This window comes from Rhagoletis zephyria, unplaced genomic scaffold (assembly GCF_001687245.7).
Source record: "Rhagoletis zephyria isolate East Lansing unplaced genomic scaffold, Rhagoletis_zephyria_1.1 Rzeph_scaffold_00561, whole genome shotgun sequence".
NCBI classification, from domain to species: domain Eukaryota; kingdom Metazoa; phylum Arthropoda; class Insecta; order Diptera; family Tephritidae; genus Rhagoletis; species Rhagoletis zephyria.
In genome coordinates, this window is record NW_016157645.1 from 188,030 (window position 1) to 204,350 (window position 16,321).

General features: G+C 33.6%; 1 protein-coding gene across 3 annotated transcripts in view; it reads left to right on the forward strand.

The window, feature by feature from the left end:
* The window catches only part of trc (Serine/threonine-protein kinase tricornered), an 85,210-nt gene extending 70,989 nt beyond the window's left edge, over positions 1-14,221 (forward strand). For 2 of the 3 annotated variants that reach the window (XM_017612621.1, XM_017612622.1), the window contains 4 exons: positions 12,962-13,171; positions 13,238-13,344; positions 13,415-13,899; positions 13,956-14,221. In XM_017612621.1, coding sequence (XP_017468110.1) covers positions 12,962-13,171; positions 13,238-13,344; positions 13,415-13,899; positions 13,956-14,071 — 918 coding nt within the window. In that variant the 3' untranslated portion in view covers positions 14,072-14,221. The remainder of the gene's footprint in view (positions 1-12,961; positions 13,172-13,237; positions 13,345-13,414; positions 13,900-13,955) is intronic. The other variant, XM_017612623.1, reaches the window with a different exon arrangement.
* Positions 14,222-16,321: the final 2,100 nt, after the last annotated feature.

The window sequence follows — 16,321 nt, forward strand, 5'->3', positions numbered from 1 at the left end:
AAAAAAAAACAAAGTTCCGACGAACTGATAACCTCCTCCTTTTTTAAAGTCGGTTAATCAAATAAATAGTTAAAACATTTCAATATGTGGGTCTCGTATAGTTATGATACGCACTATTAAAAGGATTTTGAGTATGAAGATTTGTAACCCATTTAATTGTAGTACATTAAAGTGCAAGTTTGAAATAGCTAGGATATACGTATTTCCATACGAAGGACGTTCGATGATTATTTTATACGGAGAAAATGAGCGACATCTTCACCAAAAAACTTGCCAAAAATCAACGGTATGTCCTAGCTACTTCAAACTTGCACTCAAAATCTTTTTTAAATATCTAATCAAAAAAATCGATATTTTTACGAAGTTTGAAACTCAGCTTATTCGATTTTTTTTTAAATAAACTATATTTTTATAAAAAAAAATAATTAAAATTAAATAATAAAAAAAATAGTTAAAACTAGTCAATATGTGGGTGCCTTATAGTTATGTTCAGCACTATATAATAAAAACTGTGACACTTATTCCTCATAGTCGGAATCTAAATCCCATCCACGTTCCGTTAAACTAATATTATTCGCTACAAGTTCTACTAAGTAACTCTGGCAACAAGGGTCAGAGGGTCTAATGAAACTAGCAATCTATTAAAAACGTCTCCTAAATTGCCATCGCGACCCGTTTTCCTACTATAGGTCTCTCTAAAGTTTTTGAAGTCCTTGTTCGAATTAAATCCGCTTCTCACTAAAGATTCTAAAGTCCTTGTTAGAACTAAATCCGCTTTTTATTCACTGAGCAACCTCAAAATAATAAACACTTTAAGTTCGAAATGAAACAGAATCAAACTTAACCAGAAGTATATGTTTTTGTGTTTAATTAAAATCAAAGTGACATTTTTAAAACCAATTTCTTTAAAAATGCGCAAAGTGCTTTTGGTTTTGAACCCGGATTCTTAGTAAGGAAGGAACATACTTTATTGCAGTACTGCCAAGTTTAAAAGCTCTTTGCGCTTTTAAAAAAATAGTGGTTTTGAAAATTACACTTGCAAAAAACAGAGGTTAGTTTAGTTTTTTTTTTTTAATCATAATTTTTTTAAAACACATAATTTCAAACAAAATACACCAAAAGAATAAATAAACTTCATTTTAAGTAATGGAAAAAACAAAATGACGAAATATAATACCGCTTTCTTACAGTAACAGTTTGAATTGCACATTTGAATTTCTCAGTTTTGAAAAAAAAAGTTGTTTGTTAAAATTTGTCAAGTTTGGAAATGCATATCTCCCAGTCGAAAAACGATAGAAAGGTGAAAATTTACCCCTGAATGCAGAATGGGGAATAGACCTGCGTTTTTATTTTTCCAAAAAAAAAAACATTTTTTAATGCAAGAACATTGATTTTTATTAATTTGGATCGGCATCCTTACAATAAAATTATGTATGCATATAAAGTCCATAAAATACACCAATAAAAATTTGGTGCTTTTTCAAATTCAAAACATGGCAATACTGCCTTTTGTTCGATGCTTCCTCTTTTTCTTGTCGAGTTCGTCTTGCTCTCTCATTCTGGTATTTGTTGACGTATGCAAAAAGTACATATTAGGCGTGTTTCCTTTAACCATCACAAGCTAATAGCTAAATATTGGTCAAATAAAACGAGTACCGCAGACTATGGAACGATGAGCTGTATGAGCTTAACAACGACATGGACATAGTGCAGCGTGTTAAAATACAGTGGCTCCGCTGGCTTGGTCGTGTCGTTCGAATGGACACCGACGCTCCAGCTCTGAGAGGTGGTAGCAGAGGAAGAGGAAGGCCCCCACTGAGATGGAAATACCAGGTGGAGAAGGACTTGGCTTCACTTGGCATTTCCAATTGGCGCCAGTTGTCACAGAAAAGAAACGACTGGCATACTTTGTTGAACTCGGCCAAAATCGGTTACGCGGTTACAGCGCCAAATAAGAAGAAGAAGAAAACGAATTAGATTATTTCCTATGCTGGCTGAAAATGATTTCACTGCAAGTAAAAAAATTTAAGTATTCGAATTCAGTCGTTTTGTTAACAAAATGAAAAAATCCGGACCACAATTTCTTTGTAGTCACAGCGAACTTCTATTGAGAAATTTGTACAAATTGTTTGTCGAGGTTGGGATAGAGGAAAATATTTGTGCATTCACACGATCGGGATACGATTTGCACAAAATTTTGGGCAAACGCCCAACCGTGTGACACTGCCTTTAGAGACTTAAAAATGCTTAGTTCTTATGCATTGTATGCACATATCTCTGCGGGCTAATTATTGCGTTGGGCTCTTTTGCGGAAAGCGGACATGCATACGATTTTGATATTTTTTTAATTATTAATCAGCCCTATTCTGCATTTCGATTACGTTCCCGCACTCCGCTCCGCTGGAATCGAACTTAGGTATTCTGCGTTACGATCGAAACGAAAGAAGAAGAGGAAGACAGAAAACATCTTTCGAAATTAGCTGTTTGCCTATGAATGTGTGAAATCGAAACAAAACAAAGAAATATTTGCCACCAAACTATAGCAGCACATGAAGTTAAAGTTTGTAAATATTTTAAAATAACTAAATATACCTAGCATCACTGTAATTTAAAAATAAAATTTACGTGGATACATAATTATAAGAATGAAATCCATAGCCGCGGCGTTATTGCTTGAAGAGAAGAACGAGTCCCAGATTGCTGATGCGGAAGTTGAAAGGCGGAGATTTAGGGACATGTTTGATCTTTTTTAGATGAGTGAAGAGTCATAAGGAATTCATCTTGTACTCTATTACTCATCGTTTAAAGTCAGTGAAATTATAAACGTTGTTTGAGCAGTCCACAACATTTGCTTTTGCACCAGAGTGGAAGATTTGAACGCAAATGAATCCCATTTTAAAAGCCGTCAGGAGGAGGGGAAGAACAAAGCTTATCTTTCCATAGCAAATCGAATTCGAGACAACATACGCACCTCTTTTTAAAAAGTTAGTAAAAACGAGTGCAATAATAAAAGCATCTTTTTTATGTAACTTCACATTTTATGTATGTATGTATCTATGTGCATACATCGATTAATTTTATATAAAAAGAATAAATTGTATTCAGTGCATTTCACAGTCTTATTTATAGATAATGTAAACAAAAACGCCTGGACTTCCACTTTGAAAACGTCGGGCAATATACCTTTTGGTTGCCATTATTTGAGCCAATTTTTCGTATTGCCCGTATTACCGCTCGCGAAAACACAGAAATCGAGAAAATTCGTTTATGATGACTTTTACAATCATGCATAGTATATTTTACTTAAATTTTTTATAAAATTTTATTATTTAAACCCACGAAAATAACAATTGAAACGTTATCCGTCAACAAATTTGCAACTTAGAAAAACGGAACTACGATCGAAATGTAGAATAGGTATAATCGTAAATTTCGAAGATTGATCGAAAGGAAACGGAACGCAGAATACCAAAGTTGCCAAACGGAGAAAATTTCGATTCGAGTCGAAATGCAGAATAGGGCTGAATATTTTTGTGAATACATATAAATCAGCGGTGAGCAGAGAGAGCTTTTACTGTGCACGCGCCTATACAAAATGTATAGGAAGCTTAAAAGAACTTTGCCCGCGGTCAAGGCGATGCCCATCAGTGATATACATTTTTGAACGTCGTGTCAAATGAAAGCTTTAGCCCCTTTCTGATTGGCTGAAGCAGAAAGCTTTTTGACATCGAATGGCAATGTCTGTAGTTAGTTCAATATACAAGCCAAGATAGATTTTCATACGCCTATTTAATTACGTTGGTTAAATCTTCCATACAAATAGCTTACACTTCTGTCAAATAAAACGCGCCTATTGTATGTATATATTAGAGATGCCAATCCCGGGATCCCGGGATCTTTTGAGATCCCGAAGATTATTTCAAGCAAATTCCGTGATCCCGAAAAATTTGAAATATTGAATTGATAGTAAGTGATCGTTTCTTCATGCCAACACGAATGCATTACGACTCGACTTCTGCACACTTGCGCGCCCTGCACATGTCACCAGTTAATAAACACATTCTACACATAACAAATTTTCTGGCGGTTCTTTCTCAACTCTTCTAAAAATATTTCTGCAGTAAAATATTGCATGCACGCTTATTGTTTGCGCGAAGTTTAGCACGACATAATTCATTTTAAATTACTTCCTATTGCAATGACGAATAATTTTTATTTCCAACACAAAAAGTAAACAAAACGGCAAGCGCCTTACAATGTTGGGCGCTTTGATTCATGCAGATTTTATGATAATGCGAAAACGTGATTATGAATCGTAATGTACAGAGCTTCATTGAAATACATTTGTTCGGCATAAAAGCTTCATACCTTAGTATGCCGAAACAATTGCACTACTATGAGTAGGCGTTGTGCGGAGTGCGTAAGAACTTGTTTATGAATTCAGAAGTATGATTTTTGTAAAATCCCGTTNTTTTTTGCAAAAACGGTAAATTGCAAATATCTCAAAAACGGTACCATAGAATTAAAAATAATCTTGATTTTCGGAATCAGGGGGTGATTTTACATAAGAGTTTCATAACGGCGTTTCTGGTAAAGAGAAAAAGTTGAAATTTGTGGTCCAGTGTAACAACACCGGCACAAAAAAGGGGTGTGTGTTTTTAACCAGACCCACCTACCAACATGTATTTCGACCCGCTGAATCCGATTCTGAGATCCGTTTGACTCGTATACCCTCACAACTTCGATTAAATTGCGAATAAAAATTAAAAAAAAAATTGCCACTCGCCATTTCTTTATAGAGTAGAATGAACATGTTTTTGTATATATTTGTTTAATTTTTTTTTATTAATCATAACATTCAAAAGTACCTGGTATTCACATTGTTATTTGTGATGTATACGTTCCTCAATCACATGGTTTTTTAAATCCAATTTTAAAAATGTTTTACTTTAAAATTTGTCTGATTGAATAAATATTATCGCTAGCTTAGAGTGCAAAGTTGCTAAGTCCCAAATTAAAAATTGTACAGGAGAGGAAAAAACTTTTATTGCCATTTTTTTAAAGTATTTTGCAAAACTTTGAATACAACATTTTGCCTGTTTAAAGGAAAGCAAAACTCCTACGAATCGTAGGGATTCAATCTTCATTAAAAGATTTCGAACTGTTATGGCCTTTTCGAATTTTCGGAGCTTTTTTTGGAATTAGCAAATTTTCCTTTCATTGAATATAAACGAGAAAACATAAAACATGGACCTTTACCCTTTTCGAAACGATGCATTTTTAATTCATCTAGCCTCTCTAGAAACTTTTCACTCTAAGCTAGCGATATGTGAGTTTTACAATTAGTTTATCGTAAATTTTAAATAGTTTTATTTCATGGCATGTTTAAATGCTTTCAGATATTGAATTTTTTCTCATATTCATAAAAGTTATGACTCAATAGGCCTCATGCAGAAAAAGTGCACTTAAGCTCCGACTCGATTTTCAATACAAATTCTTGAGCTTGAGCTCACTCTATCAGGGCAAAAATTGAGTCTGAGCTCACTTTTATGCATGAGGCCCAATGTGAATCCCGGTATAAATCCCGGGATCACAATTTTCCTCATATTTTGGCATCTCTAGTATGTACATATGTACCTATTAAAAATGTTTTATAATTATTCGAGTGTGGTATACTTAATATAATATAAGTTATTAAATTAAAGCCATTTAAAAAAAATGCGTAAAAATTTTGATATTGAATCCTAATTATGTATGTATATTCGTGAAATAAATAACGAAAATCATTTAGTTTTGCCATCGCTGCTTACTAAATAAAATATTATATCATATTGGTTCAAAAGATTTTTAAAATCTTTCTTTATTAAAGGTAGTTTGTAGATTGCGAAAGCGAACAGCTATCTAGGGATGCAAGTCAAAAAAATACATCGATGTTTTTTTCCATTTGATACATCGAAATATAGCATCGGTTCATATCGATATATCGTATAAAAACAATATTTTCGATGCATCAAATGAATATATCAACAGTTACTTTCAATTAAAAATATACAACAAGAAAATGAGACAATCGGAGCTTCGATAAATGTTTAAGTATTAACTCATGGTTAAATGTATTCAAATAGTTACAAATCCCAGTAGGTTTTGCTATTTTGAGAAGCTTTCGAAAAAATTTTCGGAAGGTACTGTAGTGGCGACAATAAGCATAGTATAATAATATAAAGTGTGCCAGTTAGCAATAGTTGCGTTCCAGATGCTTCACGATATTCACGAAATTCACGATTTGCAGGAACAGCTGTTTTCTCCATTAATAAACCTTATGGGAGGTGGTCTCCTGGAACGACTTCCTGTAAAAACCTGCAATTCGTGAAGCATCTGGAACGCAACTAATGAGATTCTATTTAGGTACACTTATTTGGTAATTTATTATCATAATTTTTTCTTTCATTTGACACCCTTTTGAGTGAGAACTTATGAAGTTTATGAAATTCTTGTCGCTTGTGCAAAAGCACACATAACGTTGCAGTACTGATGTTTTAAGTCCATCAGGATGGTGACTTTGGCCGAAATCGGCCGGAGGTGTGCAACAAAACCAAAGGTAAATGCCAGAATTCAAAAAAGCGAAAATGACAAACTCTAATTTTGCTTTGAAATAAGCACTTTATATTATTTCACTATGTTTATAAGCTATGTGAAAAACTTTGAAAATTGCTGTTTAAAATATGCCCAAAATTCCAAAGGTTTTAAGAGTCTCAATATCATATCAATTAATATCATTTCGTAGATGGTTGTTTGGCACTAAGCGTTTCTATTAATAAATTCGCAATTTATTAGTACAAATAACTCATACCTTTTGCATAATATTAATAGAATGTATATTCTAATAGTGCATAAATAGTAAAATTTACACATTTAGAATAGTTACTAGAGCAAAGAGTTTGAAACCATACAATATAATTTTAACATGTACAGTGTACATTGCACACAAAAGTTGATGCATCGAATAGCAAACATCGATGTTTCCTTTCGCATTTTAGGCACTCTGTAATGCGTAAACGAAAGCCAAACTGTTTCTTCTAGCGCAATTTGCCTCCGATAGCTGTAGGGATGCAGAAAAATATCGATGCATCCCTACAGCCATCGAACGCAAATTGCGCTAGAAGAAGCAGTTTGGCTTTCGTTTACGCATTACAGAGTGCCTAAAATGCGAAAGGGGAACAAATCTTCATCTAATGCTAATGATTTTTTTTGTATTAACATTAAAATTTTTAAATGAATGCTATTGCATGTAATCGGTATGCATCAACAATCATCATAAAAATCTACATAAGTGCCCTGAGTTGCATGCACATTGGCTTTTATTTTCATAAAACATCTAACAATGTTTAGAAAAATTTTTTNAGCAGTTTGGCTTTCGTTTACGCATTACAGAGTGCCTAAAATGCGAAAGGGGAACAAATCTTCATCTAATGCTAATGATTTTTTTTGTATTAACATTAAAATTTTTAAATGAATGCTATTGCATGTAATCGGTATGCATCAACAATCATCATAAAAATCTACATAAGTGCCCTGAGTTGCATGCACATTGGCTTTTATTTTCATAAAACATCTAACAATGTTTAGAAAAATTTTTTTACAAATACACATAATATAATGAAGCTGAAAAAACTATCAGTAAGTATTCCAAGTCCTTCCAAAAGAGGTTATTATATTTCACTAGAAAAAAATTTAATGGTTTTTAATAATGCAAACGAGCAAAAGTATTAAACATTTTAGTGCATTAAAATTTTTCCAATAGCATTAGCTTGGATAATTTAATGAAAAAACAATTTCATTAGCATTACATTTTTCAGATTAATGCATTGAAGTTTTCATTTGCATTATATTTCCAAAATTAATGCATTAATTTTTTACATTAACATTATTGGTTTAAATACTATTAATGCATTAAAAAATTAATGCATTTTTCACAACTCTGCTACATGGCTCGCAGATATGCCTTGAAGGGAGATTCCTAAAGCAGTTAGTCTTCATAAACCACTTAATTTTCACTTGAGGTTTCAGTATTCCCAAATTCTCCACCGATATTATTTATATTCAGAATGCAAATGCTGCTTTGTGACACATTTACCAAAAATCTCTGGCAAAGAATACGAATGTTTTTGAAACGAATGTTCAAAGCTCTAGTAAAAATTTCGAAATTTCAATCCGTAAATTCTCTCAAGGATTTGCCTTTTTGCGAAGACTGCCCATCAATGGTCTTTGCGAATCGGCGCAAGTGTATTTGTAACATAGCCACGGCTACGCTACAGGAGATGAAATGTAATCCAAATTGAGGCTGCTATTTTTATTTCTATCACATACTTCCATTTTCAGTATTTATCACCATTAAATTGGATTATTTATCACCAAAAAATTTAGGCTTAGCTATTTTTAGTGAGAGGGAGGACAGAACCGCAACTTTTGGAGAAAGCTAAAATTCGGAAAAATTTTAGCTTTCCTATTTCAGCATTTTAGCGATACCGAAATTTAGAAGCCGGCTGATGATCGACACAGTTGGCTTTTTGATTTCGAAAGGACATCAGCAAGAAACGCTATGTTTTCAGATCTAAATATTTTAGCATCCTTTCCAAATTGTTTTCCTAATATTCATCTTTCTTTGATAAATAATTGCAAAAAGGACCCGTTTCAAGAGTTTCATGGAACTTTCGCAAATATCAGCAGCAACAAATTTTTTTCAACATGGGTTACAACCAAAAAAGCTTTTCTTTTTTTCGAACATCTAATCAGCCAAATTTCAAACAACTCGTCTTTTGTAATAGCATAATATCCCAGAAAAAAACCGTTTTCTTGAAAACTTACGAAAACTAATTACATCTTCATTTATTCATTTCCGTTTCCATTTTTTTGCCGAAAGTTAGCAAAATTGTAAAGGCTTACGTAAAAAAAAGTCACTTTTTTAAATTGGGACATAAGTTCTCACTTATAGTTTTGTTTTCCATTTAAACTTTTCCTTTAATTATTTGAACTTTACAAAAGAAACGCGCTTGAAACTTACAAAAAAACCGGTTGCGCAAACAACGTGTCAATAACGTTTTGAAAGTGTAACTTTGGTTTATTGCTGTCCAACGGTGTTTTTTATTTTACAAAAACTAAGTAAAGTTTCTATTATTTTGGAGTATTCCCTACAGAATGGCAACAAAAAATAATGTAAAACTGCCCTTACGAAATTGGACTTTCGCACAGCCAAATGAATCATTTTACCTAATGTACATTAACTTGATCCTTCAATATAGGTTGTGAGTGTCTGTGGTTTCGTCGTTGCCCTTGTCTTTGTTTATGCCCTTGTATCTTGCTCTCTGTATTTTCATTACCNGTTTTATACTTTTATTACTTTTTCGTCACTTTAAAAAAATCGTACTTTACGCGTTCGGAGACACTTGTTGAATGACAAAAATCGATCAATGAACACCTATAAATACTACGTAAGTTTCAATATTTTACTGAGAGGTACTTATGAATTGGCGCATCTTTTAAGGGTGGCTATATACCTGATTCGTGTGCGTTTTGAATTTTTCGAAACGTTCTAAAACATGACCACTCATAAATGTGGGTGCAATTTGTGTAAAAAAATCATGCAGGTAGCCAACGGAAAAAACCAAATTTTTGAAATTCATACCTTTACTTAATTTTGAATAAAAGCGAAACGCATACCTTGATTTTCATGATGTATGTCTCATTTTGTTCATAGGTTATGTGACTTTACGTGACACTTTTTTCCGTTTTGGATTTTTTATGAATTCATACATTTATTTTTACCGGCAAAACTGTTGAGTATATAGAAAAACGTTATATTAACAGATTAAAGGAATTGTAATTTTTAATTTTTGTAAATTTGTTTGAGCAAAATCGGACTAGTGGGCCACGTATAACTTGTTTTTGACCGATATAATATTTCCCGTTGGTTTCATCCCATCCCAATTTTGACTGTCGCATAGTGTTATTTTCCGAGCCAAAAATAAAACTCAATACATAACGATTATTTTCTGAGTAAAAAATTAAATTAAAAATAATAATGATTAAACTTGATTTTTATAACTAAAAGTTTAAAAATAAAAATCAGTGCCGCTGAAGGTATTCCGAGTAATAAGAAATATATTTGTTTACTCCTTATGCACGTAGCATGTCTCCTTCAGTGAGGTTTTTTGAGTTGAAATTTCAAAAATAATCGGTATTTGCGGTCCCTGCTTTGTATGCCATTTGATGCAGAACGAACTTTATTTCTATTAAAAATTAACGAAAAAAATGTATTACAAAAAACATTGCAAATATAAAAAAAAAACGCTGTACGGAAACATATTCTGGTTAGTGTATTTGATATCAACCTTAAGCAAATACTTCAAAGATTTTAATTAAAGGAGCAACTTAAAAAAAACCTCCAAAAGGCCTTTTGAAATACGTCCGATAAAAGCTCTTCAGGAAGGCCTTCCATGCGTAGCGAAAGAAGAAGCCTTTCAATTTGTGCCGCTCCATAAAAAAAGAAGGGAGAAAGGAATGTTGAGTGGAAGGCCCTTTGAATCTCAATAAGGCCTTTCGGAAGGCCTTTTAACTCCTGAAATTATCTACTGGGTTACGACCAGTGCACGGACTTCGAGAAAATTAATATTGGTAGATTTTACTTACATAAATTGGTAAAAGTTGGTAGACTTTTTTAAGAGCCAATATTAGATAGTTTTTATTCATTTAGAATAAATTAAAGCGAAAGATGGTACTAACAAAGCAGCTGGATTTTCGCCTGGGGGGTTCTTAATATCAAAATGATATATTTGTTGTAATTCTTAATGTATTTTTGCGTAAAATTTGTTAGTGGCATTTTTGTTTTTGAACTTCTGCTGTCACCTTATTATATGAATTCGCCTTGGAATAAATTGTATTTCTTTATAAAATAATAAAACATGCAAAAAACCGCATAAATATGTAATACATAAAAATAGACCCGAATCATGACATCCGTGATCGAATGAAATACGATTCGAAACGAACGAAGCAAAATGGCAGCCGTTTTCTCTCAAATACATTTTGAACTGAAAAAGCGAACTCGTAACCAAAAGCTGTAAAGAAAATTTCCATTCGAATTTGATTCGATCAAAGATGCCTTCATTCTCGCCACATTTTAAAATAAAACAAACAATTACTCCGCAATTCAAATTTCTTTATAAAATTAGTTTGGTAAAATGGCAGAAAATAAAATACAGCTAAAAAGTTGGTAGATCTACCAAGAAAGTGGTAAAGTCCGTGCACTGGTTACGACATACAACAATACGTAACCGTTGTGAATACCCCATATAAATAGCTTTGAATGCAGAGTTGGGGGTAGTGCAATAAATTTTGAGTGTACTAAGCACTAAATATATTCGGAAAAGAATGGGATTTTTCAATATTTATCACCAGCTTAACGATAGTTGAAAATTTCTTCACTACCCCTAAATCCATTAGTGATAGTGCTATTTTGCTTCACTATAACTAAATTAACTGATAGAGAACAAATCTACACTACACTCAAATAGTGAAAAAATTTTAGAATTCTCAACATAAAGCTGGAAGAAAAATATTTTCACTAAACTTTCAAAAAGTAATGCTGATGAAAATTTTCGACCCAGCAAATTATACGCCGCATATACATATGTACATACATACATATCGTCGTTTAAAATGCAAAACCGCGTATCAGCAAAATGCAATACCGCGTATGTGAAGTTGTAGAAATTATGTTCTAGAGCGTAAAAACACTCATATTTTAAAATGGTTCTCTTTTTTTATAAAGAAATCGCATATCTACCTAGTATATTTCAGGACGAATGGATAAGGATTGAGCCAAGAGCTTGTGTGAGCAAATCCAATTTTTGGCAGCCAATGTCAGTTACGCGGTTTTGCAGAATCACGATATGCGGTTTTGTACTTTAAACGACGATATGTATGTAAATGTGTAACATCATAACTTAAGATCGGTTGTCATGAATGATGCTCATAGTTTTGAGGCTGTGAGAGCAACATACTGTTACTCACAAAATTGAGCATACGGCTTTTTTTTGTTAATGTAAGCAATGTTTAAAATGCTAAAATTTGTTTGTTAATTTTGTATTAAAATGTGGCTTATATTTTAGCTAAGTTGATTTTTGAGAATTTTTTGCTGACTATCCTAATTTACCAAAAGTGTAAATTTACAAAATATGTAATGCGAAAATAGAAAAATTGAAGAGTGATCTGTTCTTTAACTTTCGGAAAATTAATTTATCGAATAAAATAGTGGTATTTTAAAATAAATACTCAAAATGGAAAATTTAGATTTTGACAGCGATGATAGGATTGTGGACCCCACATACATAAATGATGATACACCAACTACATATTGCTTTTTAAAAATAAAGTGAGAATATTTGGTAAATAAAGCAAACAAAAAATTAAGCAATTAATTATTAGGATGCACTTTTTTAAATTGTTTTCATAACTAATAATTTGTGTTATTTTTTATTACATACATACTGTTTCATCTTATTTAGTTTTGCCTTTTTAATGCAGTTTTACTCTCATATGCGATAAACTTTAAAACTCAATTTTTCAATTTACTGAAAAAATTCTGTATTCCAAAAAAAAATTGTGTTGGATTTTTTTACACTAAAAGTTTTAGTGAAGAAAAAAATGTTGCACTAGGCTGAATACTTTTTTCACTATTCTACTATTAATTTTAGTGATTTTTTTTCATTTCACTATCACTATTGTATAGTGAGGCTGATATTTTGCAATTCACCACTAAACACCAAAAGTAGTAATTAAAAAGTTTGCGCTATCACTAACTATTAGTGGAAACTGAAAATTTAGTGCACTACCCCCATCGCTGATTGAATGCACGTACTACATAAAGTTTTTGTTTTCTTTTTTTGAAAATATCTCTACAAAGGATCCCGTCAATTTGTATTTAATAATGGAGTTCTTACCGGGTGGCGATATGATGACGCTTCTAATGAAAAAGGACACTCTCTCGGAAGAATGCACACAGTTCTACATTAGTGAAACGGCCTTGGCCATAGATTCGATTCATAAATTAGGCTTCATTCATAGGGATATAAAACCCGATAACCTACTACTTGACTCGCGTGGACACTTGAAGGTAAATATGATACAAATATTTAAATGCATTTAAATTCCAGTTCCCTCTTTACCAATAAATTTGTAGCTTTCTGATTTTGGACTATGCACGGGTTTGAAAAAGTCGCATCGTACCGACTTTTACCGGGACCTTTCACAAGCCAAGCCATCCGATTTCATTGGAACATGTGCTAGGTAAGCATATTTTTCCCCCGATTTGTTTCAGTAATTCAAAATTTTATACTTTATCGTTTTTACTTCCTAGCCCAATGGATTCAAAACGGCGAGCAGAGTCGTGGAAACGTAATCGCCGAGCTTTGGCCTACAGTACAGTTGGAACACCTGATTACATTGCCCCAGAAGTATTTTTACAGACTGGTTATGGGCCTGCGTGTGACTGGTGGTCTTTAGGTGTAATAATGTACGAAATGCTGATGGGATACCCACCATTTTGTTCGGACAATCCTCAAGATACATACCGGAAAGTGATGAACTGGCGAGAAACATTGATATTCCCGCCCGAAATCCCAATATCCGAGGAAGCGAAAGATACAATTGTCAAATTCTGCTGCGAGGCCGACCGTCGTTTAGGCTCACAACGTGGTTTAGAAGATGTAAAATCAGTGCCATTCTTCAGAGGAGTGGATTGGGAACATATCCGCGAGCGTCCTGCGGCCATTCCCGTCGATGTGCGATCAATTGATGATACGTCCAACTTTGATGAATTCCCTGATGTTTCGCTCGAAATACGTATGTTTATGTGTACAAGCACTTTAATATAGGTTTATTTCTATTGGCATGTACAGTTCTTGTTTGTATATTTACAGCATCAGCCCCTATACCTCAAGGCAGCGAAATAGCCAAGGACTGGGTGTTCATAAACTACACATTTAAGCGCTTTGAAGTTCGAAATTTAGAGTGAAGTTGTTGCTATCCCGTCATTGCTCCGTAGAAATGCTTTATGAAACTTGATTCAATGATTTTATATCGAACATGAATAATTTAAGATTATATTTATTGAGTTAAATTAGAAAAAGTAATAACCAGTGTGCATAATTAACTTTATTAACTATTTATTGTTGTCCCATATTTAATCATTTGCAAATGTAAGTATGGTGTGTGGGTTTGTGATGATCATTTTCAAATCTACTTAAAGTAAGTTTTGTTGAAAAATGTCCACTCGCCAAATTTTAAAAGATAGTTTCCAGGCACGTCTAAGTTTTTTCTTGAATAATTGTTGCATTGCTTTCTTCAATTTGCAATTTATAGTCGTATGCAAATTAGTGCATATAACTAATCATGGGTGTCGCTACCTAGGGGCAGGGGCTCGAGGCACCGCGCCCCAAGCCTCCCCCTCCTAACCTTTGAATTTTACCTTCCATGAAGGTATACAAAACTAAGAAATGGTCTCTGAAAGCAAAATTCTTTACCCGGGAGTAAAATGTGCCTTACAATTTCACTTAGCTCTGCCGTGTACTTACAAACTTGCACAATTGAAAGGTAGTTTAGCACACTAAAGACCGTTTTCTGAAGTAACCTTTAAGTTTAAAGTTCAGGTAATATTTAAAAGTTGGATTAAAAGTAAAGCTATGTCTAAAGTTAAGCATTTCTAATATCGGTTTATGACGTATGCGTATTTCTTGGTTGTAAACTAATTTAAAACGGATAGTAGAATGCTTTACTTTAGACACAATCATAAATTTTAATGCAACCTTTAAATATAAAGGGAGCTTTAAAGTTACACGTTACTTGAGAAAACGGCCCTAAGAAGGGTAAAAACTTGGCTGCGCTCCACATGAGCGAAACTCGACTTAACGGTAATCATCTACATATATATAATTGCTCAATCATACGACTAAGGGCGATCTGTAGCAGCTACAAAATTAGGCTATATATCAAATTAAAGTGCAAGCTGCAGTTGCAGTTGACCGTGTTTGTCACAAGAGTAAAAAGTGGCAGAAAAGTCGTGTGGGCAATATACTCTATTGAAAAATATTAACAAATTTTTCGTCGAATTGAGTTTCGGAAAAGGTGTTAGATATTATTCATAGTTTTGAAATATATTTCACGAAAGCAAAAATTATAAGTTGAGATAACTTTCTTTTTTAAAGACCTAGGATATCACTGACCAATTTAAAGGACCCTGAAGGACGGCAAAGCTCAAAGTTTTTATTTTTATAAATATATTGATGTGTTTTTCGAAATGAACGATCCAAAATTAGCGAGTGTACATATTTTAAAATTTTTATCAGTGGTTGAATTTTTTACTGCAAGGGTTAAAAAAGCCTTAGTTTAAAAGTGTGATATTCAGGCTGGTTCTGCAATTCACTTTCGAGTGAATTTCAATAAACTTCGCTTTGAATCTACTGTACGAAGCTTTGAGTAGAGTAAGGTCGTTTAAGAACTTAAAGTTATCAGGTCTCTAGCAATACAAGATCAGTTGTTGTCTTTAACGAAGTTTTTAAATAAATATTGAGCTAAATACTGAAATGTATTTATGAATATCACGTTTTATTATATAATTAAATTTAAATTTTTAATATTAGTAAGTATTTCTTTACTGCATTCACCCGAATTTCGGGGGCTCATACCAGTTTTAATAAATTGTCAGTTTAATTTCTTATAAAATTTACCTTTAGGTTTATGCATCTTAAAGCGTATCAGATGAGGAAATATTTCCCATTCCCACGACAGCCGGTTCTACGTACCGGAATGACTCGGGTTTTACCCGACAAAGGGCTGTTGTTTCGGCGATCTAACCCCGTTTAGGTCGGCGAAATCCCTCAAAAGTTGTACGTCCATAGGGCTACATTCGCTACGTTTTCTTCTACTCAGGGCTGGCATCGAGTCAAACCCAGGGGCCAGAAACCTACACCTGCTGCGTATGCCAGAGACGACTACACCACAACTCCACCTCAGTCAAGTGCAATGCTTGCGAGGGGTGGAGTCACCTCAGAGTCTACTCAGGACTACGGACACATCGGTAGTGGACCACGTCTTTTGTGGCTCAAACAGCGCAGCCTCCACGGCTAACTCCAGTCCATCTGAGCAGTCCCACACAAACACCGCAGCACAACAACATAACACAATAGACCACACCACAACTGCTACAGACCACAGAACACACACAACCGCACCACCACCCACACGCCGCCGCCAACAACTCGTGGTT